This window comes from Corvus moneduloides, chromosome 5 (genome assembly GCF_009650955.1).
Source record: "Corvus moneduloides isolate bCorMon1 chromosome 5, bCorMon1.pri, whole genome shotgun sequence".
Classification (NCBI taxonomy): Eukaryota; Metazoa; Chordata; class Aves; order Passeriformes; family Corvidae; genus Corvus; species Corvus moneduloides.
The window spans coordinates 72,799,662-72,825,728 of NC_045480.1; the positions used below are offsets into that span (position 1 = coordinate 72,799,662).

The 26,067-nt window shown below is 51.2% G+C and overlaps 2 protein-coding genes across 6 annotated transcripts in view; one reads left to right on the forward strand and one right to left on the reverse strand.

The window, feature by feature from the left end:
• Nucleotides 1–7,571, forward strand: part of CCNI (cyclin I) — a 23,706-nt gene extending 16,135 nt beyond the window's left edge. Inside the window, exons 3-7 of one of the 2 annotated variants that reach the window (XM_032108109.1) lie at nucleotides 1,418–1,552; nucleotides 3,978–4,052; nucleotides 4,218–4,358; nucleotides 5,136–5,366; nucleotides 5,971–7,571. In XM_032108109.1, coding sequence (XP_031964000.1) covers nucleotides 1,418–1,552; nucleotides 3,978–4,052; nucleotides 4,218–4,358; nucleotides 5,136–5,366; nucleotides 5,971–6,432 — 1,044 coding nt within the window. In that variant the 3' untranslated portion in view covers nucleotides 6,433–7,571. The remainder of the gene's footprint in view (nucleotides 1–1,417; nucleotides 1,553–3,977; nucleotides 4,053–4,217; nucleotides 4,359–5,135; nucleotides 5,367–5,970) is intronic. The other variant, XM_032108110.1, reaches the window with a different exon arrangement.
• SEPTIN11 (septin 11) overlaps nucleotides 6,951–26,067 on the reverse strand; it is a 51,115-nt gene continuing 31,998 nt past the window's right edge. For 2 of the 4 annotated variants that reach the window (XM_032108104.1, XM_032108108.1), the window contains exons 7-10: nucleotides 25,384–25,552; nucleotides 22,022–22,154; nucleotides 21,375–21,562; nucleotides 13,256–16,859 (exon numbers count right to left, since the gene is read on the reverse strand). In XM_032108104.1, coding sequence (XP_031963995.1) covers nucleotides 16,844–16,859; nucleotides 21,375–21,562; nucleotides 22,022–22,154; nucleotides 25,384–25,552 — 506 coding nt within the window. In that variant the 3' untranslated portion in view covers nucleotides 13,256–16,843. Of the gene's footprint in view, nucleotides 12,883–13,255; nucleotides 16,860–16,895; nucleotides 17,447–21,374; nucleotides 21,563–22,021; nucleotides 22,155–25,383; nucleotides 25,553–26,067 lie in introns of those variants that run through there. The other 2 variants (XM_032108106.1, XM_032108107.1) reach the window with 2 other exon arrangements.

A 26,067-nucleotide genomic window follows, 5' to 3' on the forward strand; every position in this document is an offset into this window, starting at 1 on the left:
TGGTGGTGTTGAAATCCTCCCATGCTGGTGAGGCAGAGCCCTCCCTCCCCAGCAGGAACACCACACATGCCATCTGCACCCCCTCCTCGAGCATTCCCCTTCTTCCCCCCCGGGTACAGCCAGGCCCCTTCCCACTGTCCCAAACACCTTGAGCAGAGTGTTCAACAACCTCTCCTGGTGTATGGTGTGTTCATTGTGCTCCCGGGCCGTCCTGCCCCCAAGGGGGCTCACATTTCACCCTGGAGTTGCATCGATGATTTTAGAAAGAACCAGTGTTTCTTGGAGTGCAGAAAATAGCAGGTACTTTTTATTCAAGATCCAGGCTGTAGCTGAGTAGCACCTGAGAGCAGAGAGGCCCCTTGGAGCAAGCAGACAGTGCCCGTGACACCGGGGCACTGCTGGGGCTCAGGACACTACACGGGCACTGTTACTATCCATGGAAGGTACACCTACTTGTTTCAGGGGTGGATGCAGCCTGAAGTATTTATTTTGTATCGGTTCTGGGGTGGTTTTATTCTAAACTCCTGCTGCTTTGCCCTCATGGTCTTGCTGGGGGCAGTTGCAGCCCTGCTTTTCACGCTTCTGGACGCATCCTTGCTGATCATGCCCAAAAATCCCCATCGGAGCCAGACCAGACAGTTCCCTGGTTAATGAGCAAGGCTCTAGGAGAGCTGGAGGTACTTCTGAACTGTGTCACAGGAAAGGATTTTATGTCAATGACTGAGCTGTGCATGTGGTTGAACTGTAGCTGTTGTCCAAACAGATCGATGGGAGAGACACGGGCCAAACACCTAAAGCAAGCACCAAACCCAGACTGCAGGTGAAGCTGTAGCTGCTGCAGCCCTGCTCCCAGTTAACTGAGCCACTGAGAGCTTTGTGTCAGCTGTCCGCAATTTTCTTTATTTTAACTGGTACTGAGCTAGAAAAAATCCCCATAATCTGAAGAAAAAAATAAACCTTTCCTCACAAAATGCCAGCAGGGTCCCTCCACTCTGCTGTTAGCAAGGGGAGTTTTGTTCCAGCTGGGAATTTCTGTACATCCATATGGTTCTGAGGAGGTTAAAAACATAATAAAAAATAATAACTAAATAAATAATGCCTTTCTGGGAACTACTCTGGAGCTGAGCCTGCCAGTGCTTGACAAACTGCAAGTCACCCATCTTCTTTTCCCCACCGTACAGTGACACTGGAGTGAGGTTTGACATTGCTGTAAGGAAAGTTGTCTTTTCCAGGGCAGGTTTTTGGGATGGGATAAGTAGCTGTGGGGACAAAGTGGTGATTGGGGCTGGCTCCAGGCTCCCCCTTTCCAAAGGAGGTTTTGTGTCTGTGCTGAGTGACTCCTGTGGAGGTAAAACCTTTGGTCCTTTGGGACCTTCTCAGCCCGTGTGTAAGAACAGTCTATTTTTCTCTCCCTCAGGATGTAGCCATTTCTCCAAGGCAGAGGGATGAGGTCATCCAGTGGCTGGCCAAGCTCAAGTACCAGTTCCACCTTTACCCAGAAACGCTCGCCCTGGCCATCAGCCTCTTGGACAGGTTTTTAGCGGCAGTAAAGGTAAACATTTGCAGCTCCACAGACGGGAACAGATTCCTGGCGCTGCCGCACTGTTGGCGTGCGCGGTCTGAGCCGTGTGGCCAGATGGAAGCGCTTCCTTCCCCGGCACTCGCCCCTGCCCTGCTCACGCGTTTGTGGGCAGCACCTGCTCTGCTCCAGAGCCTGATCCGGGGGCAGGGAGGTTGGGCACGCAGAGACCGCTCCCTGTCGGAGCCTGGGCTGACTCGGGAAGGCAAAGGCAGTGCCCACGAGCCCCGGCCGCAGCCCCAGCCCAGCCCTGGGACACCAGCACCAGGGAAGGGCCCTGCTCACCTCCACGGCTTCCTTCCTCCCATTTGTACCACCCCGAATTGCTGGGGCACCTGCTAGCAGGAAACCAGCCGGGAAAAAAAAACAGATGAGAGGTTTGGGCCTGGCAAGGGGGCTGGTGCAGGGAAATGGGAAAAAAAATGGGTGAAGAAGATTGAGACACAGACAACGACTTTTGGGGGAGCAGTTCCCTACCAAGCTGCTCTACAGCCTGATGGACTGCATCTTGCACTGAGGTCCAAGGGGTGGGAAGGAGAAAGGGAAGCAGACACAGGTGGAGGCTGTCCATGTGACAGCTGTGCCCTCCTGCTGTGCTGAACCCAACCGGAATAGATGAGCCCCTTTGGGTTTAAGGCTGTTCCTCCATAGAAAGTGCTTTAAAAAGGGGGAAAACATTTGTGCTCCCTGCAAGTGGGACCTGCTGCCCCTCTGGCCCTGTTAGCTGGGCTGCACTTTGCACCTGCCAAGTAAAAAAACAAACTGTGCTCCAGCCTGGAATGCCTGGCCTGGAGCTGTGAAGTCAGGCTTTGGAAGTTCATCTCCTACCACATTTGCTCAGTTACATTCCATCCTCACCAATCCGTGCTCTCATCTGCACATGTCTCACCCCACCACCACGGTGTTGGGTAAGCCATATCCCTTAGGAGATGGGAGCTGGAGGATGTGTTCCCAGCCTGTGCCCTTGCATTCCCGTGTGAGAGAGTTTGGTAGAACACAAGTGACATCATTCATTAACTCCCCCCTGAAATATTAATAAACATTGATCATGTTTTCATGCAAGCCATGGAAGTTATTCAGAACCCAGAGCAGCTGATTCACTGTAATGCTGAGATGGCAAAGATTTAGATCCCTCAGCAACCAATGCCCTCTAGTGCAGGTTTTCTTTCAGCAAGTTGGAGCAGCCAGGGAGTCTGTACTGAAAGCACAGGAATACCTGTCCAGAGCCCACTGCATGCTTTGGACAGTGAGTGGGAATGGGGGCTTTGCCTGGATGAGCACTGGGGTTTTGTGCTCCCTCCCCAGTTTTCCTCTCCCATGAAGCTCATTCCTGTGATGCAGCTGAACTCCTGTTTTTTCACCAGGGGCTTCTCTGTGGGATTTTATAATGAACACCACCAGTCCCTTCCCCAGGAGCAGACTTTGGGATTGCTGGGACTGGCTGTTACCCAGAGCCAGCAGTGTTGGTGTATCTCACTGCACAGCACTGGTTAGCTCTCAGCAAGGCCCAGTTCCAGTCCTGCCCTAAGGGAATTCATTCCCTTGGACACCTGAATGCACAAGTGCAGGTTGTGAGTGGAATTCAGGTTCGGCGCAGGATTTTCACTCCCCTTTGCCTTCACCATCTCTGACTGCAGGCAGGAGGCCCAGCTGCCAGGCGCTGTTCATGGCTCTGCAGCTGTGCCAGGCTTTAGGAACAGCCTCTGCCTTTTCCAGCCCCAGCCACTCTGGAAGAGGTGGCCATGGCCAGTGGTTGTTACGTTGACAGTGGAAGTAAAGCCCCTTGTCAAGGTGGTCACATGCACAAATCTCACAAAAACTCCCCCTTTCCCCTCTAAAGTCCACTTACCTTGCCTAAAAACCACCTCCCTGTGGAAGGGACCAGCTCTCCCCCACTAATCCCTGGGCCACATTTTTGGGAACTGTAGTGTGAAATTACAAGTGGTAATTTCACAAGGGTTTTTTTAAAAGTTTTTCTGAGTTACAGTTCCCCAGGCAAAGACAGTCTTTTCCAATTCCCATTTCCCTTCCCATTCTGTGTCAGACCCGCGGCAGCACTCAGAACAGAGCTCTGCTGCAGCAGGTGAAGTGGCTTTTCTGAGAGGGGACGAGCTCCCCTTAGGATTTTCTTTCCCAGTTCTGCTGCAGTGCCTAAACCCGAGCTCTTTCCAGTCCCACGCTGCCCACTCCGATCGCGGGGCTGGCAGATCCCTGCCCTGCCCGATGTCACGGAGCAGGGATTTGTGCTTGGCACAGCTTGCCACTGCCAGGGCGTAGTCAGAGGTCAGCTGCACATCCACAATGAGACGCTGGGGCTCGGGATGCCCCAACAGAAGGATCAGGGCATCATTGCTGCATCACACTGACACAGAGCCCTCTCTTATCTCCTGTCCCGCAGGCCCGTCCAAAGTACCTGAACTGTATTGCAATCAGCTGCTTCTTCCTTGCTGCAAAGACCATTGAGGAAGATGAGGTAATTCTGTTCTTCCTACCTTGGCATTGTTGGAATATCTGCCCTTCCAGCCCTACCTTTGCCTGCTTGTGGTGGCTGACGCTTGCCAGGACAGGAACAAAGCATCTAGTGTGATTTCTCTATAATGATTTGTTCTCGTTTCTTTTTTTGCCTTGGCTTTTGCAGAGGATTCCAGTACTGAAAGTGTTGGCTCGGGATAGCTTTTGTGGTTGTTCTCCAGCTGAAATTCGCAGAATGGAGAAGATCATCCTGGATAAACTGAACTGGGATCTTCACATGGCAACGCCACTGGATTTCCTTCATATTGTAAGTAAGGGGCTACCCCTGTCCTTTCTGGTGTCTGTCAGTGCAAATAATGTGTCAAGAAGCACCCAGACAAAAATTCTACTTGTAGGGTAGCAAAGACTTTGGAATATACTCGTAATTCCTCTGTACCTTTAGTTTCTGAAAGAAAATGCCTTGCCAGAGAATTTCAGAGGAGACCTGTCACTCTTGGAGTGTAATATCCAAAACATGGGTCTGTCCTCTTTGGCCTGGTCTGGGGTGTGTTAAGCCACAGACTCAAAGCTCCTGAAAATCGTGCCCCTAACTCTTCACTGCCAGTGGTTTTCCTCAAAGCTAAATGCCAGGCAGCAGGGAAACAAGGAGTGCAGCCATGAAGAAAGACCCAAGGGTGGGCTGTGATTGTGGATCCATGCCTGCTGCAGACCTGCACGGCCAAGAGCCAGATCCGTGCATGAGAGGAGACCAAGGGAGGTGTCCTGAGGTTCTCTGTGGAATTTTATCCTCGCTCCTCGCCTGAGGCATTTGTCTGGGACCCTGAACACCACATGTGCACTGGAGAGAGAAGGGTGGATGGGAAGGCCTTTTGCAGAGCCCTAGAGCCTGGTGCCCAAGCAGGTCGCACTGGAAAGGCTGGTGGGTTTTCAAGCTTTGGGGGGTTCAACACGGTGGGTTTTTCCCCATGGGGCAGAAGTTGCCTCCAAGGTTAGGCTGGAGGACCCTTGTGTGTCCAAGCTGTTACAAAGGTGCGCCATGGCCTGGCCAGCGCCACCAGCTGCCTCCTGTGCTTGTGTCCCGCAGTTCCACGCCGTGGCGGTGTCCAGCAGGCCGCAGCTCCCGGCCCTGCTGCCCACACCGAGCCCCTCGCAGCACGTGGCGGCGCTCACCAAGCAGCTGCTGCACTGCATGGCCTGTTTCCAGCTGCTGCAGTTCAAGGGCTCCATGCTGGCGCTGGCCATCGTCAGCCTGGAGCTGGAGAAGCTGCTCCCCGACTGGCTGGCTCTCATCATCGAGCTGCTCCAGAAGGCACAGGTGAGGAGGGCAGGGCACACGGAGCGGGAAGGGACCGGTGCTGCATCCTGCTCGGTGCTCCAGCGATCCAGGCCAGCCAGGGTTCTGGGATTCCTTGCTGCCCATGGCTGCCTGCTGTTCCACTTGTGTGGGGATGGCTGGGTCTCAGCCCAGAGGGACAGCAGTAGGGACAGTGCTGCCAGGTCTCAGTCCTGACCACATCCACTGGGTGATGAGGAGGAGCCGTGTGCTACGATGTACACAGGCCCTTGCTGCACCAGGGAGGAAACACACCAGGGAAAAACTCAACTCGTTAGCGGCTCTGCTATTCATTACAGCATACAGGGAGCCTCGCAGGTACTGGGAACACACTCCGGCTGCTAAAAACAGGCAGTGAAATCCTTTAATACCTCAAAGTTCTGCCGCCTTCCCCCATGATTCCCATGAGGTGCAGGAAGGAGCAGGGGGTGTATCTGTGGAAGTCACTGTGGTAGGGGTCCTGTGTCCAGCATGTTGTTGGCAAGTGAGGCACACAGGGGGCCGGGGCATTGGGAGCCCATGCCCTCTCCTCACCCTGCCAGTGATCCCACAACAGCCGGTACCTCTGCTTGTCTTCCCCCTCCAGATGGACAGCTCGCAGCTGATCCACTGCCGGGAGCTCGTGGCACATCACCTTTCCACTCTGCAGCTTTCTCTGCTGCCCAACTCTGTATATGTCTACAGTCCCCTCCAGCAGACCCTGGTGACCTGTAACAGAGGAGCGTTCCACCGCCAGCCCTCCTCTGTCCCAGGGCCGGGTTTCTCCAAGGACAACGGCCGGCCAGAAGCGCCCGTCACAGGTACAGCCGCGCTCTACCCGCACCTGCCCGCCCCCGGCAGCGGCTGCAAGCCAGGCTCCGCCAAGCGCAAGGTGGAAGAGATGGAAGTGGACGACTTCTACGACGGCATCAAGCGCCTCTACAACGAAGACCTGGCTCCGGAGGCAGTGGCCCTGGAGAACATGGGCTCTGTTTGCGGTGCCGACGTCTCACGGCAGGAGGGCAGCGTGTCCCCTTGCCCGCCTCTGCAGCCGGTGTCTGTCATGTAGCTGCGAGTGCCACCACGGGACCTGGCAGCCCGTGGCCTCAGCGGGGCGAGAAGGGGCCGTACCTTGTCAGGCTGAACTGAAGGGAGCCAAAAGAAAACCAGGAAAAAAAATCCCAACCCTTTTCTGAATTTTATTTCTTGTGCGGCTAATTATAGTTCCACTATTTAAGCACTTAAAAACACAAAAAAGTATAAAAATCTAAAAAAGACCCAAAAACCAAACAAAAAAAGTAGCAAAAACCTGTTCCTTTCTAGTGTTGTCGGTTCCACTGTTTTTCTGCTCCTGTGTGTTGTAACCCATTCTCCACATCCGAGAGCTCACATCAGCCCTGTGGAGCTGTTCCGGGTTTCCCAGCCAACTAATGCCTCTCTGATCCCATTCCCACCTGCTCTCTGCTCCCTTTTCTGCTTCCTCCTCTTTTAGTTCTCAGCCAGTCTCATGCATGACGTTCTGTCCTGCCCCACCTCCACCACAGCTTTCTTTTGCCCTTCTAAACAGAAAACCTCTTTTGTTCATACTTGGGTGTTTAAATGTGAGAATATTGAAAAACTGGATTTAAACAAGAGATTAGGCAGGAAAAAAACCCAAACCAATGCTTGCAAGCTGCCCCACACTTCAGTAATTCCCACAGGAGTGTGGAGGTGCTCTGTGCCTTGCGCAGAGACTTCTCCCAGTTAGACCAGTTGCCTTTCCCTACATAGAAAGCAGTTACTGGGTTTTGTATCACTAGAACCAAAACTATTTTTTCCTTGCTGTGTTGCACTCAGTGTGGATTCTCACCAAGGCTTGGTTCTCTCCCATCAAGTGTCACCCTTCAATTGTGCAGAGCCTCGTTTTCCCTGCACATTTCCCAGCACTGCTGGGTGAGGTGCTGGGGTGGCTGTGGACGCCTGAGGTTTGGAACATGTGTCATTGTCAGCCACAGAACCAAAACAAAACACCCCGACCCTCGAGTTTTGTGTTCATGTAACTTCTAACCAAGAGTCAGACCTTTAACGCGTCTCCTTCGTGTGACACCCTGTTCTCAGAACACCCTGTCCCGACTGTAAGCTCTCTCCACAGCCCTGAGGAAGGTATTGTATCCAGAGCCATTGTACTGATGAAAGCCTTCTGGTAGCAATAAAGAAAGTTGTCCTGGATTCCCAGTCTGGTGTTGTGCTTTTCACCCGAGACCTGGATCAGTTTTACCAGAGGCAGCCAGGGAGCTGCTCTGTGCCAGACCCTTGGAAAGGTGACATGAGAGGCGCTCGGCAGCCAGGGGAGCCACCCAACATGAACTCCTTGCCTCTGCAGCAGTTCCAGCTTTAGTCCCAGCTCTGGTGCTCCTTGCTCTGGGCTGCTGCCCTTCCAGGCGGAGTGCCTGGCTGGGATGCTGCTCCATGCCCCCTGTGCCGGAGCCCCTCCTGCCCTGTGCCTTCCAAGGTGCCATCTTAACTGCAGCAGTCCACCACAATAGCCTTCTCTTGGGTTCCGGCTTCTTCCTGCCATGGCTCAAAAAAATCCCCCTCAAGACCACATTTCTCAGCAGGGTGTGTGTCTTCCTTCCCTTCCAGCCCTTCCTGCCATCCTTAGAGTATTTCCAGTCCCTGACCTTCTCATCCCACGGCTCAGTTTTCCAAAGCCAGGCTGCTGAGCAGGCTCAGGGTGTCACTAGCACACCTCCAGCAAAGCACCCTGCCGCTGCAGGATATCCCCGGTTCTGGGGCTCACTGCTTCCAGCCCATGGCATGTTACACATATTTTCAAGTTAAAATCACACTGGCTTCTCCCCCTCCCCATGCTCCTTCCCCCCCAGGTTTGAGGGCACATTTCCCCTTCCCTGCTCGCAGCACCAGCACACAGGCATTTGCGAGGATCACAGCCTGTTCCCATCACACACGCACACAAGGAGAGGAGCTGGCATGGGCATGGCAACAGGGAGCCTGTGCCAGCTGGCAGCGGCCTGGCTGGCACAGCAGGGAGGGGAGCTGCGCCTCAGGAGAGATTTAGGTGCTGCTGGGGCAGTTTGCTGTCCCAGGTGTGCTGCAGCCATGGCTGTGCATCACTCTGGGAAGGTAACACTGTCCTTGTCGCCATTTCCCGCTCCCCAAAGCCAAAGGACAGGGCTAGGTCCTGCACCGCTGCACACTGGGCACAGCCCTGGCTCGTGCCAGCCTTTGGGGGAGAGCTCTGCCTTCCAAAATGAACCCAATTAACAGCATCACTGTGGCTCTCCCAAAATTGCCCAGAACCCCTCCTGGCCGCCTTGTGCTGCCTGGAGCCAGCCAAGCCACAGTGCCGACTCGGCAAGCCCAGGGAAGCAAACACCTGTGGAGGCAGGACTCAGTCTCCCTCGCTGCAAGGCAGCTTTCCTGCTCCCCAGTCCCAAACACAGGCATGCCCCAGCCCCGGTGGGCTGCAGAAGGAGACAGACACATTTTATTTCCTTGGTGCTGTGCACAAACCCACCTCAATTCCCTTGTGCCAGGCAGCTCCACCTCAACAAGACTCAGACACAAAGCTCGTCCCTGGTCCAGGTGAGACACCTCTGCAGTGTCCTGCTGTCTGTCTGTCTGTCCTGACACAGGCCCTGGACACTTGTGGGCACCTCTCTGGCTGCGGCACCCGGCAGCATCCCCTTGTTTTTGCTCCTCCCTGGAAGCGAGTGCAGCAGTTGTCCCCTCCTGCCCCACCCTGCGTGGCCCCCATCACCTTCAGCAGCAGGCTGATTTCTATGCTGCTCCCACTGTTGGAACACAGGGCCGTACTGGAGCGCTGCCAGGGCTTCTTGTTTCCCACAGGAAAAGATTCCCTGATGCCCTTGACTCCTCACATCCATGTGACCTTCCCACAAACTTCACAGCACCCCAGTGTTTCACATCACAGACCTGCCCAAGATGCCAACACAGGGTCTGTGCTCCCATGGGGCCCAGAGCAGTGAAGGCCAGGAGCCCTGCATCTCTCCCTCAGGAGCACTGGGATAAAACCACTGCATTCACAAACTCAATTGTGCTTTTGCTCAGTGCCCCAAGCCCAGGGAGCTCCCCAGGGCACAGCAGCCACATCCCAGCGGAGCACTGCCGCTTGTTGGCAAGCCTTTAGCTGTAATCCCAGCTCACCCTCACACACTGTGCTGCTCCCTGCAGCACCGGGTTTCCATGAGCCCCTGACGGGTTGGCTCTCCAGACGTGAGAGCACAGACCCTCTGCAGCAGCCACGCAAGGGTTAAGCCCAAAGCATGACTTTTCAACTGGGAGTGGATGAAGTGGCTTTCCCAGCTCTGCTGGGGACACCTGGTGACAAATAACCTCTCTGAGCCGCCCCTTCCCCACGCTGACACCTCTTCCCCAACAGCTGCAGCCATGCAGGAAGCAGCTGAAGGTCACGTCGTCATCCCTTCTCCCAGCCCTAGGGTGTGGGAAAGCCCCCACCGGCCTCTGGCAGCTCCGCCCTCGTTCCACAGACACCGCTGGCAGTGTCCGTGCCTTCTGCTCCCTTCTCTCCGCCCCATATCCACCACCAACGGATTGTGACTGTTTTCCGTATGGAGCTGTTCTCCCTGAATTTACCTTTAAAAAAAACCTATACCAGCCCCAAAACCTTCTGCTGACACTTTCTACCTCAACAACCTGGGCCAACAAACTCCGGAAGCTTAGTACCTGCTCAGTAAAGAAAGCTACTCCATGTTTTGAGCCCATTCCCTTCGAGCTAAGTGCCCGCTGAGTCTAGCTGCGATGATTTATTTGGGGACTGGCAGTTCGGCACGCACCGCCATCGAGCTTTCTAACAGTCACAAATAAATTTGGGCTGCAGGGGACCTCTAGAGGACATGTGCTGCCACCTTCCTGCTCACAGCACGGCTGGCTCCTCCCTCACCTCGGCCCTCCCCTCTCCAAACGGAGCCACCTCACCTGGCAGGCTGCTGCTCCATCCCATTTACCATTAGTGCCCTTCTCTAACTCCGCTATGTCCTTCTGGAGACACGAAGTCCAGAGCTGCAAGCAGGACTCAAGGCACCAGCACAGCAAAACTCTACAGAGCTGCAAAATAAAGGCAGTCCGCGTGAGTGTCGGCATTTGGCTTGTGCCCATCTGTTTCTCTTTATATTAAGCTTTTTAAAAATTTCCATTTCGAGTTTAGAAGTAACAACAACAAAAAAGTGTAAGGACTGAGAGAAGCATAAGGAGAGGATTCCCTCCCTGAAACAGGGTCTCACAGAAGGAACCATCCAGCGGCTGGGGTGGCTGCTGGGCAAGTAGCCAGCAGGGTACCTGGGCAAGCTGCAGGCTACCACGGCTGCACAGCCCACAGCAAGGCCCTCGGGCCCCCAGCAGTGGTCACTGACACTGCAGACTGGTACAGGTGCCACCACTGGAAGAAAAGATAGACTAAACTGGGCATTTAATGGGCAAGGCATGTTCTCAGTCAACAGTGACCACCCTCGTGTGCAGAGAATCTCAGGCCAGGGGGACACTCGCCTGCATGAGGCACAGGGGTGGCTCGAGCACCAGCGTGCCCTGAGCCCCAGCAGCCCTCAGCTGCAAGGTCAATCACTATTTTCAGGCTGCATGGTTAATCACTATTTTTTCTGCAAATGTGCAGCTCAAGGCATGGCTTTTTGGTAGGGGTGGGTGGCCCTGGGGCACATCCTGCAAGTGGTGGTTCCTAGTTAAGACAAACACCCACAGAATTGTGCAGAGCAAGAAGACACGGCCAAGGTTTTATCTGGCAATGGCCTCAACCCTGCTTTGTGCTCGGAAGGCTGAACTGAACAGGTTTTAGACCTGGCCATCTGGTGGGAGGCACTGAGTACCACATGAGGCTCCTGCAGCCTCAAGAGCAGGGCAGGCTCTGGTTTTGGTATCACTGCAAATGCTGTCCTAAGCTACACTTGTGCAAATATTCAAAGCCCTTCAGGCTGGGCAACAGTCAGCAAGTCCAGCTACATACCAGGCAAACGGGTACAGCACATGTGAGGCCAACACTCAATAACCTTCCTGAGCGTTATCTATAAAGTCACTTCTTTGGTCGCAAAGGTTTCCAGGACAAGCAGTTTTCCTTCCACCTCACTGGAGGGAGATGACCCTTGTCACTGAAGAGTGCTGCAAAATATTGTGCTTCTGAAAAAAACCCAGGAGATTTCAGCAGAGCACCTCAGCAGCTGGCACATCACACACGGCTTGCCAGCGGCCAAACCTAGACCATCTCACGGTACCTTTTCCACAGCAGGTTAAAGGAAGGGAATTTCTTGATTAAGGTTCACAGATGCAAAGAATAAATCACTAGTATTTGGTTAAAAATAAATGTACATCACTCTACACGAAACAAGATCCCAAGAGGCTCAGGCTGCCTCTTTCCATCCATCCCAAACCAGCTGGAGGTCACTACACACATTTAGAGGTTTTGTTTTTACCTTCAAGCAATCCTTTGGCACTTCTCAAGCTCTTAGCCTGAGTTCATTTCCAAAGTAAACCAGGCAGAAATTTTAAGAACTCGCCCACATTCAGGACTGTTAAAAAAATAATCACTAATTAGGCTTCATGAAAACAAAACGAAGCCCTCGATCTAAGTACGAGCCAGTGCAGCTCAGCTGTACAGAACCAGAATCCTGCTTTGCTCATAGCGAGGCACATCAGCCACAAGGTAAGGCCTTAAGGTCCAGGACAGGCTCCATCAGTGCCACAGGATGCGACATCTCCCTTCACACAGCGACACACTGAGAACATCACCAGGTCTACGGAGAGATTTCCAGCCATGCCAGAGGAGCACGGGATGCCCTTGAGATGAAGCTGTGGTATCCAAAGCAGCCAGGCTTGAGGCAGAAATTAAATCCTCCAGCTACGCACACCCCCAGTCTGTCGTTCTGTGTGTCACCAGCAGTGTGTGCACGTTATGGCAAAAGAAATGGGGAGGGAGGCTGTCTTGGGGTGACTCTTGGGTTATCTTGGGATAACCAGGCATAGAGGGGCCCTGCCTCCAGCCAGGTAGAGGTCAGGGTAAACCGTGTATTTTGGACTGTGTAGATTCGTTGGCCTGGTACATGAGAACCACAAAAATATGATGCCTTGGTTGACACTGGTGGGGGAGGGGCGGTGGTGACCTGCCTTCTCTCAGAGGATATAGTTCTAAATTGGGCCAAACCGGAACAGAGGCAGAAAATCCAACTGACCCAGATGTCACATTGTGGCCGAGCTCCCTCCAGCAGCCGCTCCCTCTGGCAGTGCTGGAAGCCTGGACGCCGTCAGAGCCGCGGCGGGAGCGGGCAGATCCCGCACAGACACACAGCACAGCACACCCTCAGACGCACGGGTGGGAACAAAGGGGAAGGAGAGGAGGGCAGACGTGATGGAGGAATGAGATGGCTCTTCTCCTGGCAGGGGTGCCCGGATCTGCAGCTCTTCCAGTGCCCTACGGTCCACTGGGAGAGGGGGTGTGGGGCTTTGGCAAGGTGACGGTTACATAAAGAAGAAGCTACAGAAAAAGAGAAAAACAGAAGAGAAAAGAAACAGAGGTTCAGAATTGAAATGAAGAAGGGAGGGCAGGGGGAGAACAAAAGAGGAACAACATTTTCAAGTAAGTCATGACGGAAGGAATGCACTGGGGAGGTGTCACACACACCAACTCCATCGGAGAGGCCTGAGCTCCCCAGGACACTGGCTGAGGTGGGGAACAAGCTCATGACCACCACAAGAAACAACTGACAAACAGCAGCACAAACCTACGGAGGCACCTCCAAGGCACAGAACAACCTGCTGGGAAGGCAGAGGCTGACAGGTGACCCTCCTGTCACCCCGCCACAGAACAGTAACAGCAAACGTCAAAAACGCCACGCAAAGACCAAAGCTTTGGGTAAAAATATATTTCCTCTCCCCACTTCAAGTGTTGGCACTATTTGGATCTGTAACCTGAAGCATATACAAGAAATAACTAAGCTTATGCTATAAGGTTATTATTCCATCTGTAATTCAAAAACTGAAATATTTTAACATCAAATAAAGTGACAATATCTAACAGATGCATACATATCATTTGCATTAACACTGTACGTAGGTTACACAATTGTTTAGTTACAAACATGGGTTATTTTCCAATAGCAAGGTAATAAGTCCTACATCTATGGTTTAAGGCAATCAGGATATTAAAAATGTATACAAATACAAGATTTCTACCGCTGTTCACAGCTTTGTTCTCTGGCAATTAAAAAAACCCTTCATATTTGTAGAGCTCCGTGCTGGCACACGCTGGCGAGAGCGCCACGGCTATCACACCCTGCACAGGCAACCCGGGCCCTTGGAGAAGGGACACAGAAGGGGACTGGAGTCAAATGGACAGACCCGATGTGGGCACACACACAAAGACATTTCCATCCGCACTCGGACGGCTTGGGAGAAGCAGAAGGAGAGCTGCCTGCAGAAACATCGGCCCTGCTTAACATGGACGTACTTCCAGGGAGACACGAATCTCCCTGATGGGATTTCAAGCTGTCAGAAGCACACGGAGGGGGTGACAGGAGTGGCAGCTCTCCAGCTGGAGAGGAGCCCAGGGTGGGTGCCAGTGCCTGCTTTCCCCACTCCTGGGGTACCGCAGGAGATGCATTTCAAGATGATGCATTTCACGACCACGAGCTCCAAGGGCACCTTCCTACTCACTGCCCTCCCAGAAAGGAACTGTGTGACCCCCGGAAGGTTCTGGGGAAGCAAACCCTTACCCATCTCCTCCTTTCCCACTGCCTGCCAGACCCACATGTGCTCCCCTCTACAGAGCAGCCCCAGCCCCTCGCAGAGACCTGGACTGTCTTTGCTTTTCCATTCTGGGGGTTGGCTTCATGCCCTGGGAACACCACCATCCCAGAAAAGGCACGTTTCAGTGTGCTTTCCTGCTCCTTTGTATTAGCCTAAGGACTGGAATCCACCTTGTTGTCAGGAACATGCAGTTTTAGAGGAGTTTTAACCACCCCATTCACAAGTAAGCGGACTTGGAGAATGTCCCAGAAAAGCACAGCTGGTGTCCCGCCAGGAGCGAGGCAGGAAGGGTCAGTCTCTTACTGCTGTACTTACATGCAAGGTGAAAGCACATCCAGCCAGACCTGAGCGTATCATTCACTCCATGCACATCAGAGGCTACTGTGAAAAAAGGCATGGGGAAAGAAAAGCAACAAGTGCAGCAGGAACAAGCTAAACATGGCCCAGGGGTTCAAGATGGGAAAAAAAGTTATTACCATCTCCTTTGGCAAAAAACCAAAACAGTACCTTGGACATCTTCAAGTTTGTGGTTTATTCCCAGTTTCTCCAACACAGCTTGTTCTCTGCTGGAGAAAAACTCAACCAAAAAGACACTAAAGCACTTGGCCACAGCTTTCTGTCAAAAATGAAAAGCTCAACTCAGTTTCTTTCCCCTGCTAAACATCCCTTGAAGGGCTGTTAAATGAAGCAGGAGAAATAAGTGTTAAAATTAAGTTTTCTACTTGGCACAAAACACTGGTAATTAAAAAGAGGACATGCACAGAGACAGCTGAAGCAAAGCATATTGCCACGAGCACTTGGTGATGGGCATGTGATGTGACTGTAAAAAACTCATGCAAACAACTCAAACTTCTTTCTTCATAACTCAAGGTTTTAAAGCTGGCTTTGCCAGAAGCCACAAGAACCAGAATTTCACTTTTCCAAACAACCCTGCAGCAAACCTATTTAACCTGACAAAAAGTGCATAGTTGACAAGTCCAGGAGGGGGAAAAAAAAATTAAAAAAAAAAAAAATTAAAAAAAAAAAAAAAATTAAAGAAAAAAAACCACACCAAAAAAAACCACACAAAAAAAACCCAACCAACCAACCAAAAATTTTAAAAAAACACCAAAAAATGGATAAAAAGGTCAACTATTTTATTTCCAGCTTATTTAACCATTTTTGCTGTCTGTCCAAGACATGGTATTTAGATATCCTCTTCCTAACGCCATGTTTAAGCAGTGAGGGTTAAAAAGCAAGACAACCCATAAGCTAACCCCCAAGCACTTCCCAATCCAACACTTGAGGAAAAAGTGATTAAAAAAAGGATAATTCTGCCTTTTCTTTTCTCCCCAGAGGCATTTCATCCAGAAGCAAGCAAACAGCTGTAGTGGGAGACTCAAGTAGGAAGAGTTTTGTCTAAGAGGGCTTCAAAGAAGGCAACAGCAGACTGCCAATCTAGGAGCAGAGGAACTGCTGGCTGTGCATTGGCAGAGGAAGAAATCCAGGAGTCATAGGCTAAGCACGGCTCGCCACTTCATGGGAAGGAAGAGAAAGACTGTCCGAAAGCCATGGCATGGAAAACACACGTTAAACAGACCCACTTCCACTGTGCACTGGCCAGCCAGCGGGCCTGGCTTATCCTACATCTCCTTGTCTCCTCTAGGGACACCTGAACGGGACATTATTCCTGCTGCAGGAGGGCTGGGGGGCAGCGCAGTGACTGTGCATCCAAGCACCTTCTTTCCCTTGACCTGGAATTCTGGACTCCACAACCTTGCAAGTCTGTATTTAAGTTTGTGCAGGAATGCTCCTGGAAGATCCAAGAGGACGCTGAAGGCTCTATCTCCCCCCTGCTCAGACATTTGATTCCATAAGGGCTGCTAAGCCTTGCTAAGGTCCCGCCTGTTGGAAACCAGGAAGGATTTTAAGGGAGGTTCCAAAGGTTTGAGGCAAGTAGTGGAGGGAGAGCGGTGCTGGGAATGGTCCTTCCCCGAGGCAGCCGCAGCGTTCAGCTGCAGCTGCTCCGCTGAGCTGGAAGGGAGGCTGGAAAACCAGGCCAGCACAGGCCAGCACACCCAGCCACGGTCAGGGCAGACAGCACAAGACAGGAACTAACACAAATTATCATGCAAATGTCACGGCATGCAAGGTCAGTTACACGTGGTTATCTACACACACACCCCCCTCCCTCTCCCCCGCAGCGGGACTGGGGCTGCTGCAGCACACCGGCTCCTGAAGGAATGCGGGGCAGGCTGAACTCCACCTTTAGCCATGCCCTGGACTGGGCTGGCTGGGACACTCCTGCCACACTCATTCCCTGGGGCTGGTGAATCCAGGGGCTCCCTCAGCACAGGGCTCCTGCAGCCAGCAGCACTGAGGATGCCCGAGCCAGTCAATACCTGAGCTGCTGACATCTAGCTCTGACTCTCAGTTCAAACTGGGGGCCAAAAATAATTTACTGCTGATGGTTTTGGTGAGAAAAATACATGGTATCATCATTATCTCATCCCTCCACCCACTCCTGACCTTCCAATCACATACAGTCCTGTATCCAATCCCTCTTCCTTCTTGTTCCCACTATGTTATTAGATGAGTTAATAGTTATTCATGTTAAAAAATGGAAAAAAAAATATAAAAAGAAAACAGATGGCAGAGACACATTACTGCAAAAGCAGGTGAATGCAGGAACATCCTTGGCTCGACAGGCTTTATGTGAAGCTTGCACTGCAAGTTAAAAAAAAAGAACAAAAAACAAAAAAGTTAGCACTAATTGAACTCAAAATGCAAAAAAAATAAAGAAAGCCAGGAGAGCCAACACCAGCAACCCGCTCTGGTGGGTGGGCATGCAGATGGCTTATGGAATTACAAAGAAATTCAACCTCAAGGCTGGGCTCTACTCCAGCCTATGACAAGCAAAAGTAAAAAGAAAAAACTGGGGGAACAGAACGACTGACCAACCAACCACGTAAGCTGGTCCAGCTTACAGCCTGTCACTGCAGCACTCGGTGGCTTTAGGGTTCATTTGTTCCCAGCTGGGACATGGGTGCACGTGTCCAGCTTGGGTTACTTCCCATGGGCATCCTTGCAGAAGGTAACTCAGGTATCTCACACCTGGACACCAGGATGTCTCCAAGCACTTCAGCTTTCAGAACCAGGTCAGATCCTTCAGGCATCAACAAACCCCTCTTTCTACAGGGTGTTGGGCCAGGCCCTGACACGGGTGTTGCAGCTCAGGGACTGCTTTGGGACCGAGCATGGCCCCCGATGGCCAGACCAGGCACGTTGGACTGGAAACTTACATGGAAAGGAAACTGAAAAAAAAAAGAAGTTTTACACTTGGCTTTCAGAAGAAGCTTTAAATAAACCAAGACAGAACCCAAACAGATGGTCCCAGCTCCTGGGGGGCTGCAGATGAGCAGCAACACAATGGCACATGTTGAGGCATGTGGCCATCTACCCAGCAGCAGGCAAGCACCAGAAGGCTGCTTGCCGCTCCCACTGGGTCTGTTGCCAGGAGCTCTCTCCAGACTGGCCAGGTTGGAAGCACAGTGCCATCCCAAAACTACAGCAGGGGCTCGGTCAGTGTGCTCAGCCCCACGCTCAGGCGAGTGTGTGAGTCTGCTCTGCAGCCACCCCTTCAGTGCCTGAGGTACACAGGTACAAAGGCGTGCCGTCCCCAAACGCTGCTGCCACCAGGCCAGAGCCACAAACATTTTAGATAAAAAAGAGTGTAAGCTAGAGAATTCCTGGAGGAATAGTCTGGTAATCAGGAGGGCCAAGCTCTCCCTCATGGGAGTCAGGCCAGCAGCAGATTTCACCCTGAGCCTTCCCTCCGGCATGCACAGCACAGTGGAAAGCCTCTGTTGTCCAAATTGGAGAAATCTGACCCCACCTCGAGGAAAAAAAGCATTCCCATGAATGACTTTGTGGGGAGGCTGCAAGGGTTGGCATGGCAAGGATTTCCTCTGGCAACTGCACAAGAAGCACCACAGGCCATGGCAGCAGAGAGAGAGGTGGGAAGCCTTAACTACACAAAACTGCAGCTTCACATTAGAGTGCAAGGAGAAACTTAGAGCCTTTAGAAAACTGAGGTGTGCTACAAGGCAGGAGCATGAGCGTTTCCCTTGAAAGCCTCTGTTAGTAACTCTGACACTAAAGAACAACTGTAGCAGGTACAGCACCTGGTGTGGAGTGACACAAAGGACACACTAAAACACTGGCACGTTCCTCGAGGCTGGATTTCTGTGAATGCAGCAGCAAAGCAGAGCCTGCGTTTGTCACGGTCACTGCAAGCGCCCCTGTCTCACCCTCGATGCTGGAACCAAGTAGGAGCTCACAGTGACTACCCAAAGGGACAAAACTCTTCAGACCATTCTGTACAGCACTGCTCCTACAGCTAAGAGATGAAAAAATCTGACTGCACAGTTCTTAAAAATATTAGGCTACCAACTCTAAGATAAGGAAAAGGGTCTCCAAACTTGCTATTCCTTTTAGGGAGTACATCACCATGTCTGAGTTCTCAGTGAGAGAAGACAAGTGTTCCAGCCTATCAGCAGAAGGGCGTTTCAGCATGCCTGGGCACTTGCTGGTTCCAGTGCTCAGCGCACAGGCCGGGTCTGGAAGGATTTCTCCCCGAGCACAGCATGCAGCACACGGCACTCCACGGATTCCAGGGGGGGCCCCATGGCCACATCCTCAGCCAGCATCGAGCAGCATGGCTCCATAGGAGCTAAATCAATTTACATCAGCCGAGGAACCAGCCCGAGGCCCTCCCCACCTTCCCCGGGCAGAAGCGACCAGTGTCAGGCACCGAACCAGCGGCAGAGACAGGGGCCACGCAGCGAGGGTAAAAGCTGTAAAACCCCAGGACATCTGCAGTACAGCTGCTGCCACACAGCTCAGCCCAGGCTGGAGCTCCCGGGCTAGCACGGGAGACACAAGTGTCTGAGCCACATCCCTACTGGCACTTGGCTCTTCCAGGGGAGACAGCTGGCCATTAATCACTCGGGTTATTCTAAGGAACACCCCCCTTCTCTCTCAGGCAGTGAAAGCAGCGTGGAACCGTCATTTTTGTGTGTGGGTTAACCAAGTGTTTTCCACTGAGATTTGCTGCATCCCCAGCTCGACAGCTTTCCCAGTGGCAGGTACCAACTAAGCACCCTTAGCACAGGTGACCCACAAAGGACTTGCATGAGCACCCTCTTACTAGGAAAAAGCCAGTGGAGGGTAAAGGATTACACTCCTAGGATATGAATACAAAACAGTGTCCTAGGTTACAATATAAGATGTAACCAAAAGTATGTATTCTATTATCATCTTCACCAGCTGTTAAAGCAGGTGGGGCAGTGCTCGTTATCTCCTACCATGACTCATCCCCAATAACTCCCTCCGGGGGCTATCTCTGTTTAATGGGCCGTGAAGGATCCACTGCACAACTCATAGAATTACATCATCCCATTGTGAGATGCTCCACCCAGGGGGAAGAACCAAGCATTCCCACCTGGATACAATCTGGGGTTTGGAACAGCACAAGCAGCATTACCTGCTGGATTCCCAGAGGACAAGACATGGCGGTGTGCTGGGCAAGCAATATGGGCTTATTATACCCAAAAAGTTGCCACAGAAAAATCTGGTTTCAAAGAAGTTCTCAGTGTTTGCAGATGAGTCAGATGAAGAGCCAGCTGTCAGGGAAAGTCTTCAGAGAGAAGCATTGGAAAAGCAAGCAATGAAACAAACTAAATTGGAGATTCAGAAGGCTTTAGAAGAAGATGCTACGGTGTATGACTATGACAGTATTTACAATGAAATGCAGCAGAAGAAAGCAAGAAGTGCCAAAACGTTAGCTGGAAACGATGACAAAAAGCCCAGATACATCCACAAGATCCTCACAGCAGCCGAGATTAGAAAGAAACAACAAGAAAGACAAATGGAAAGAAAAATTCAGAAAGAGCATGAAATGGAAGGAGGGGAGTTTGCGCACAAAGAGGCTTTTGTGACTTCAGCGTATAAGAGGAAGCTGCAAGAAAGAGGTCAGGAGGAGGAGAGAGAAAGAAGAGAATCAGCTCTCAAGGCGTACCTGGATGTGACCAGAGGGAACTCAGTGGATTTTACAGACATCTTTTAAATCAGACTGTGGGGGAAGGAGAGATGCCTAAATGCAGCTTCCGTGACGCCAGGATAAAGGGGAAAAACCTGACAGTCAGGATGAACCCAACAAAAGGAACAAATGCCTGTCGGAAAGACAAAGAGTGAAGCCCTCTAAGAAAAAGAATAATCCAGATGCTGATACCGACCTAGGAACTGATAGTAGTGATGATGACAAGAGGACTGCAGCCACCACCCTGCCTGCCAGGCTGTCAGGTCATATCCTGACTCTGTCAGGTTAAGCCAGTGTTTCTGTATTATTGCTTTGTTTTATATATACATATATAGTAATAAAGAACTGTTATTCCTATTTCTCATATAATTGCCTAAAAGCCCCTTAATTTCAAAATTATAATAATTTGGAGGGAAGGGGGTTACATTTTCCATTCCATTTTCCATTCCTACCTTCCTTAGCAAGCACCTGTCTTTCAAACCAAGACAGATAGTAAAAAACAGTGCCATGATCTTGACTAAAAGGTAAGGGTTTCTTAGCTTATTATGTCAGCTTGACACAACCACAAATGCCATTTAACTGCAGTTATGGTACCATAGTCGTTTGTTTTCCTAAAAAAATACAAAACCAAAGCTTCTTGTCTTTAAAGCAAGCTTCCAAGCAATCACTTTTGGCACTAGCATTCCCCATGTAAAAATAACATGGTGGTTTTGGTTTCTAATTTACTTCTACTTACAACTATAACCTTAAGGAATGGGAGCTGGAGACTACCAGTGAAAGAAAGGACGGGTAGCAACTCCCTTAATAATTCTGGCTCAGGCAGATAAATCTGAATCCAGAACATCCCATAGTTCCAGAAGATGCTGGACAGATCACAAATCAAACCTCCATCATCCAATTGCTCTCCCACACCAGTCAGACTTGAACATAAAACTTGAAGGTACTCTTCCAGAGAAAAATTAAGATCATGTCCCTGGCCCACCCTTTAGAAAAAAAATATTTTATTTGATCAGGCTGAGAAAAGGCCTGTTTCCAGTCTGGTAATGGGGAAAAGCAAATACAGACATGCAGCAAGACAGAAAAAAACCACCTCCCAAAACTTGTAACAAACCCTACAAAGGATGTGGGTGACATCCGCTTACTTTTTCTTGTCCTTGTCTTTCTTGGTTTGTTGAGAACCTGCCTGCTGAGCCTGTGACTGTAATAGCTGAGCTGCTGCCTTCTTCTTTTGAAAGTTGTTCAGCTCTTCCTCAAGTTCCTTCTTTTTGTCTTCCACCTTTTTCTTCTCTTCTTGGTGAGTCCTCTTTAGATGGTCGAACTTTTCATGAAGCTGCCAGGACAGGGACAGTGAGAATTGGATGGGAAAAGAAGAATGCTTCACCCCAATTTACTGGTAATGATGCCCCAAGTGTTCCTGCTGGCCCTGAGGCCTCTCTGTGGTGACTGCACGCCATCAGCCTGTCCCCAGCCTGCCTGACCCGGTGAGAAAAGCCCTGCAGTTAACACTCGCTGGCACACAGAGAGCGGCAATTTCTGTCGCTCTCGGAATCCAACAGGTCTCTGGACACTTCCATAGCCCCACATTCCATCCCTCACTGTTTGTACCTAGTGGACTCTTACCATGCTCGTGCAAAGCACGGAAATGTGGGCACTGAGGGCTGTACTCTGCTCTGCACCTCTGCAGCAGCACATGCTCCTCCAGGAGGCCTGAGGAACAGCTTCCTGCCCTAACAGGACATTTCCTGTAACAGCCGTGCCCCAAACCCTCACAGAGTTCCAATATACTCACATCCTTCTCTGCTTCCTTTAACTCTGCTTCCTTCTCCTTCACTCGCATGACAAACATCTGCCTCATTTCGTCCTCCTTCTTCTGGAGTTCGCCCAGGAATTCATTCCTCTTTGCTTCATAAGTCTCTTGGAGACTGTTAAAAACACACAAAACCCAGTCAGAGCAGTGTTCCAAGCACAGTCACGAGCTTCCAGCCTTTGGAGACCTTAGCACTTAGGTTGTCATTCCAGAAAACACGGTCAGAGGCCCCCCGACTACACCAGAGGCATGATCACCTCTGTGAAACCCGTCCCAGATTGCTAGGTGGCAGCAGTGGGAGGCGAATGGAAAAGGAAAAGCCGAGCTCCCTGCTCAGGATCCCGTACATCACTCGGCAGGCAGCATAACTGTCCTCGAAAAGAAGCAGCCACTACCTAAGTGCCTGCAGCAATCCCCGATGCCCACAGGGCTTGCGATCCCTCAGAGTCACACCTCCTCCCTTCTCCCTCTGTTTGTCCCGAGTCTCTTCATTCCAAGTGCAAGATTTGTGCAGCAGACCCAGGGTGAAATCTGCCTCCGTGTAGTTCATCAAGCACGACACTGACACAGAGCAAAATTCATTTTCACTACTCATTGCTAATAGATTCACATCAGGTGCTTGGTTTAGATAAAGCCACCCTGAGAATCCTCCCTTTCTCCTTTGGCCTTTCCAAGTGATCAGCAGCCTTTCTCCTCCAAATAACCACATTACTGGATTCCTTCACTCCCCCACTACTCCTTGGCATTCCTTTATTTCCCCAGCACTGAGATAGGCAGCAAAGATTTGAGACATAAAATATGTTGTCCACGTACCTCTGAGATTTTTAAAGCCTCTTAGGAACTCTGGACGTCACATTCCTCTTTTGTTTTATTCCTTAAATGGATTTGGATAGCCTAGCCATAATGATAGTGTGGGAATGATAACTATTTCCCCCAAGAGGCTATTCTGAAAACGCATTTTTTAAATGAAAACTCCACTGAAGTCACACAGACACGTTGCATCCATGTGCCTAAGGAACACATTAACCATTGGGCCAGTGGGACATCCTAATCCCAATAAAGTCAAGCTTTTGCTTTTCCTGGCAGTATTGGGGGTTTTGGTGGCTTTTTTGTTGGTTGGGGATTTTTTTAGGGGATGCAATATTGACCTGGGGAACACAACTTGTCAGATTATCCCAAGTCTGCTAATTAATGGGCACTTCGGTTACTTCCTAAAATACTCTCCAGACAGGATGCCCAGAGCCGTTCTGGCACAGCACTGGCCGCCCTGGAGAAATCACACCATTCCACATGACCACACCAGCTTCCTACACATGGAAGCAAAAATACCGATTCTAAAAATGACAAAAACCCTTTCGTGGGAGAGAAGGCCAAGAGCCATCTTCGGATTCTCAGCTAAATGCAGAACCAGAGCTCTCACAGCAGACTTCAGGAGACTCAAAACAAAATCTCCCTGAAATTCAGTCCTGGATTTAATCCTCTGACTGTGCACAATGAAACAAATTCCTAAGCCCTTCTGAAGCATCTGGCAAAGCACGAGGGCAGGTGAGCCTCTGCTGCTCAGTGAGCACAGTGAATCTGCAGTTAGTGACACGCTGTCCTAGGGAGCAGCAGAGTCTCACGGATCGGATCCTGGATTGCAAACCACTTCTTCCAAAGCTCAGTTCCAAAAACACAATGCTGGGTGATGGGCAAGCAGGAAAAGCCTGGCAGCAGGAGTAAGAGGGGTAGGGGCTTCCTGTTGAATTGTCCAAGGTTCAAAGCTTAATTCTCTGCCGCAGTGACTCTGACTTCCAGAGGAGCCAAGTTCTCAGAGAAACTGGCCCGGCAACTCCCAGGCTGCATGTGAAAAAAACAATTACAGCCCTAAGGAATAACAGTCCAAACCAACTGGGATCCCTGCAGCTTCTCACAGGCAAAGATGACAAGGGAACTGGCTTTTAAGTACACAAACATATGAACCTAAATTACAAGAGTAACTTGATTTCCCAACACGCCCCCACACACTGAAGGATGCCCTGGCAAATAATATTATTTGAAAACCGACTATTTTGAAAAGCTTAACCAGAGCAGCAGAGAATCCAGTCCACAACAGACACAGGACAGCAGAAGGGTCTCTGCGCAGAGGACCCCATTTCATGGAGCTGATGCCTGTTGGGGTCCTGGTGCTCCCTCCTGACCTCCTGCAGCCTGGCCAAGCAAGGTGGGGGTCTCAGACATCACCAGACCCCCTTTTCCACACCTCACACAAAGCCCCTACACAGCACCAACGGTTTGCTGGGACCTCCTGCCCTGCTCCCCCTGAGCTGTGCCAAAGGCTCCCTCCTCCTGGCTGAAGCAAGCTGGCTGAGGAGCAGCTGCTCCTGTGGCTCCCAGGGGCAGGATGCAGTGAAAACCACCCTTTTGATCCCTGAGCTCAGAGAGAATGTCTCCCTCATTTCAGATATACATCAGCCTTGGCCAAACAGCTTGGGATCATAGGTTTTGTTTGTTTATTGGAGGGAAAAGGCACCCAGAGTGAACTGCTCTGAACTAGCACGTACCAGATGGAGAAATTCTGTACATTTTCATTTCCTTTCTACTTATAGCTTGGTCAAAAGAGGCCTCGTGTACAGGAAGCAATGGAAATTCCTCAGATTCCTCCAAAGGAAGGGCTGAGCCCATCTTAAGCCACTGCTCTCCAGAAAGGAAATCCAATAAAGCTTCACACTTGGGCTTAGTAACAGAACTGGGCTTGACTGATTCCAGCAGAGTTTCTGTGCTGCAGAAGAAGTGCAGCTGCATCAACTCAGCAAGTCAGAAATAAGACCCCAAACCAAAGCCAACCCCTGACACGCACATGTGTTTCAGGGGCAAAGCCCCACTGGTGCACTGAAATTCTGACTGCCTTCCCCAGGGGTAGAGAGGAGCATGGGCTGCTGTAAGGGAGGGGGTGCAATTACTGGGGAAAGGTTGGGGAGGAATGGGAAACAGGAAATGAAAGGAGAAAACAAACACTCCTTCCCAAATTCCCACACAGCTGTTGTCCCTGGCTGACGGCTTGGGCTTCAGACCAATAAAGCTGTCTGAGAGAATGAACTACGTGTTCAGTAATCAGCCAAACCTCAGGCATTAGACCGTGGCACCCTCTTCACAGCTCACCTTGGACCAGCCGTGAAGAACTCTAGGAGGGTCAAAAGAACATCTACCCCAGGATGCCCCCTTTGGAAACTCAGTGCATGGGCCACCTTCCTCTCACACGGACACGGCTGCACTTTTCCTGCCCAGGAATTGCCGGCAGCCCCGAGCAGCAGCAGAGCAAGCTGGTGGCAAAGCACAGCGGTGCCCGAGTTGCACGTCCCGACCTGAAAGGCTTGCTGTCCGGATCCGTGTCCTTGAATCCCATCTCTTCCAGCTTGCAGCGCCTGTACAGCTCGTAGTGCCGGGTGTGCGTCTGCTCTCTCAAGTCCTCCATGTTCACTCGGATCAGCATCTCCCGCAGCTTCACAAAGTCACAGTGGTTTTCGTTTTCAACTGCAAAAACAACAGAATATCCACAGAGAGAACACTAAACCCAGGAGCTGGGCCCCCCCTTTCCCTGGATCTGGGCCCCAGTGTAGCAAGCCTCAGAGTTCTTCAGGCACACAAGCAGAACTCCAAGTCAGCCTGCACCAAAATGCCTTGCTGAACTGGGGCTGAAGCCATCCCACACCAGCATGGGCTTGAGTTCAAGACCTGCACTGGATTTGCAAGATCTGTGTTGCCCATCTGTCACAGAGCTCCCGTCTCACCACCCATTTTTGCCCAAGCAAGGTGATGATCCATTTGCACACAGGATTTCACTTCCCACTCAAACCCACCCGAAATCCTCGCACTCACAGGGGCTCACACAGGCAAAGTCTAAACTAAATCTCAAACTATCTGGTCCTAGTTTTCTGGGAATAGCAAGAACCCAGCAGGATATAGGTCGAGTCCAAGACTTCCCAAACACACCAACTTCTTTCCTAACTGTTTTTCCCAGTATTATCCTCTGATGTTTACAGCTGAAG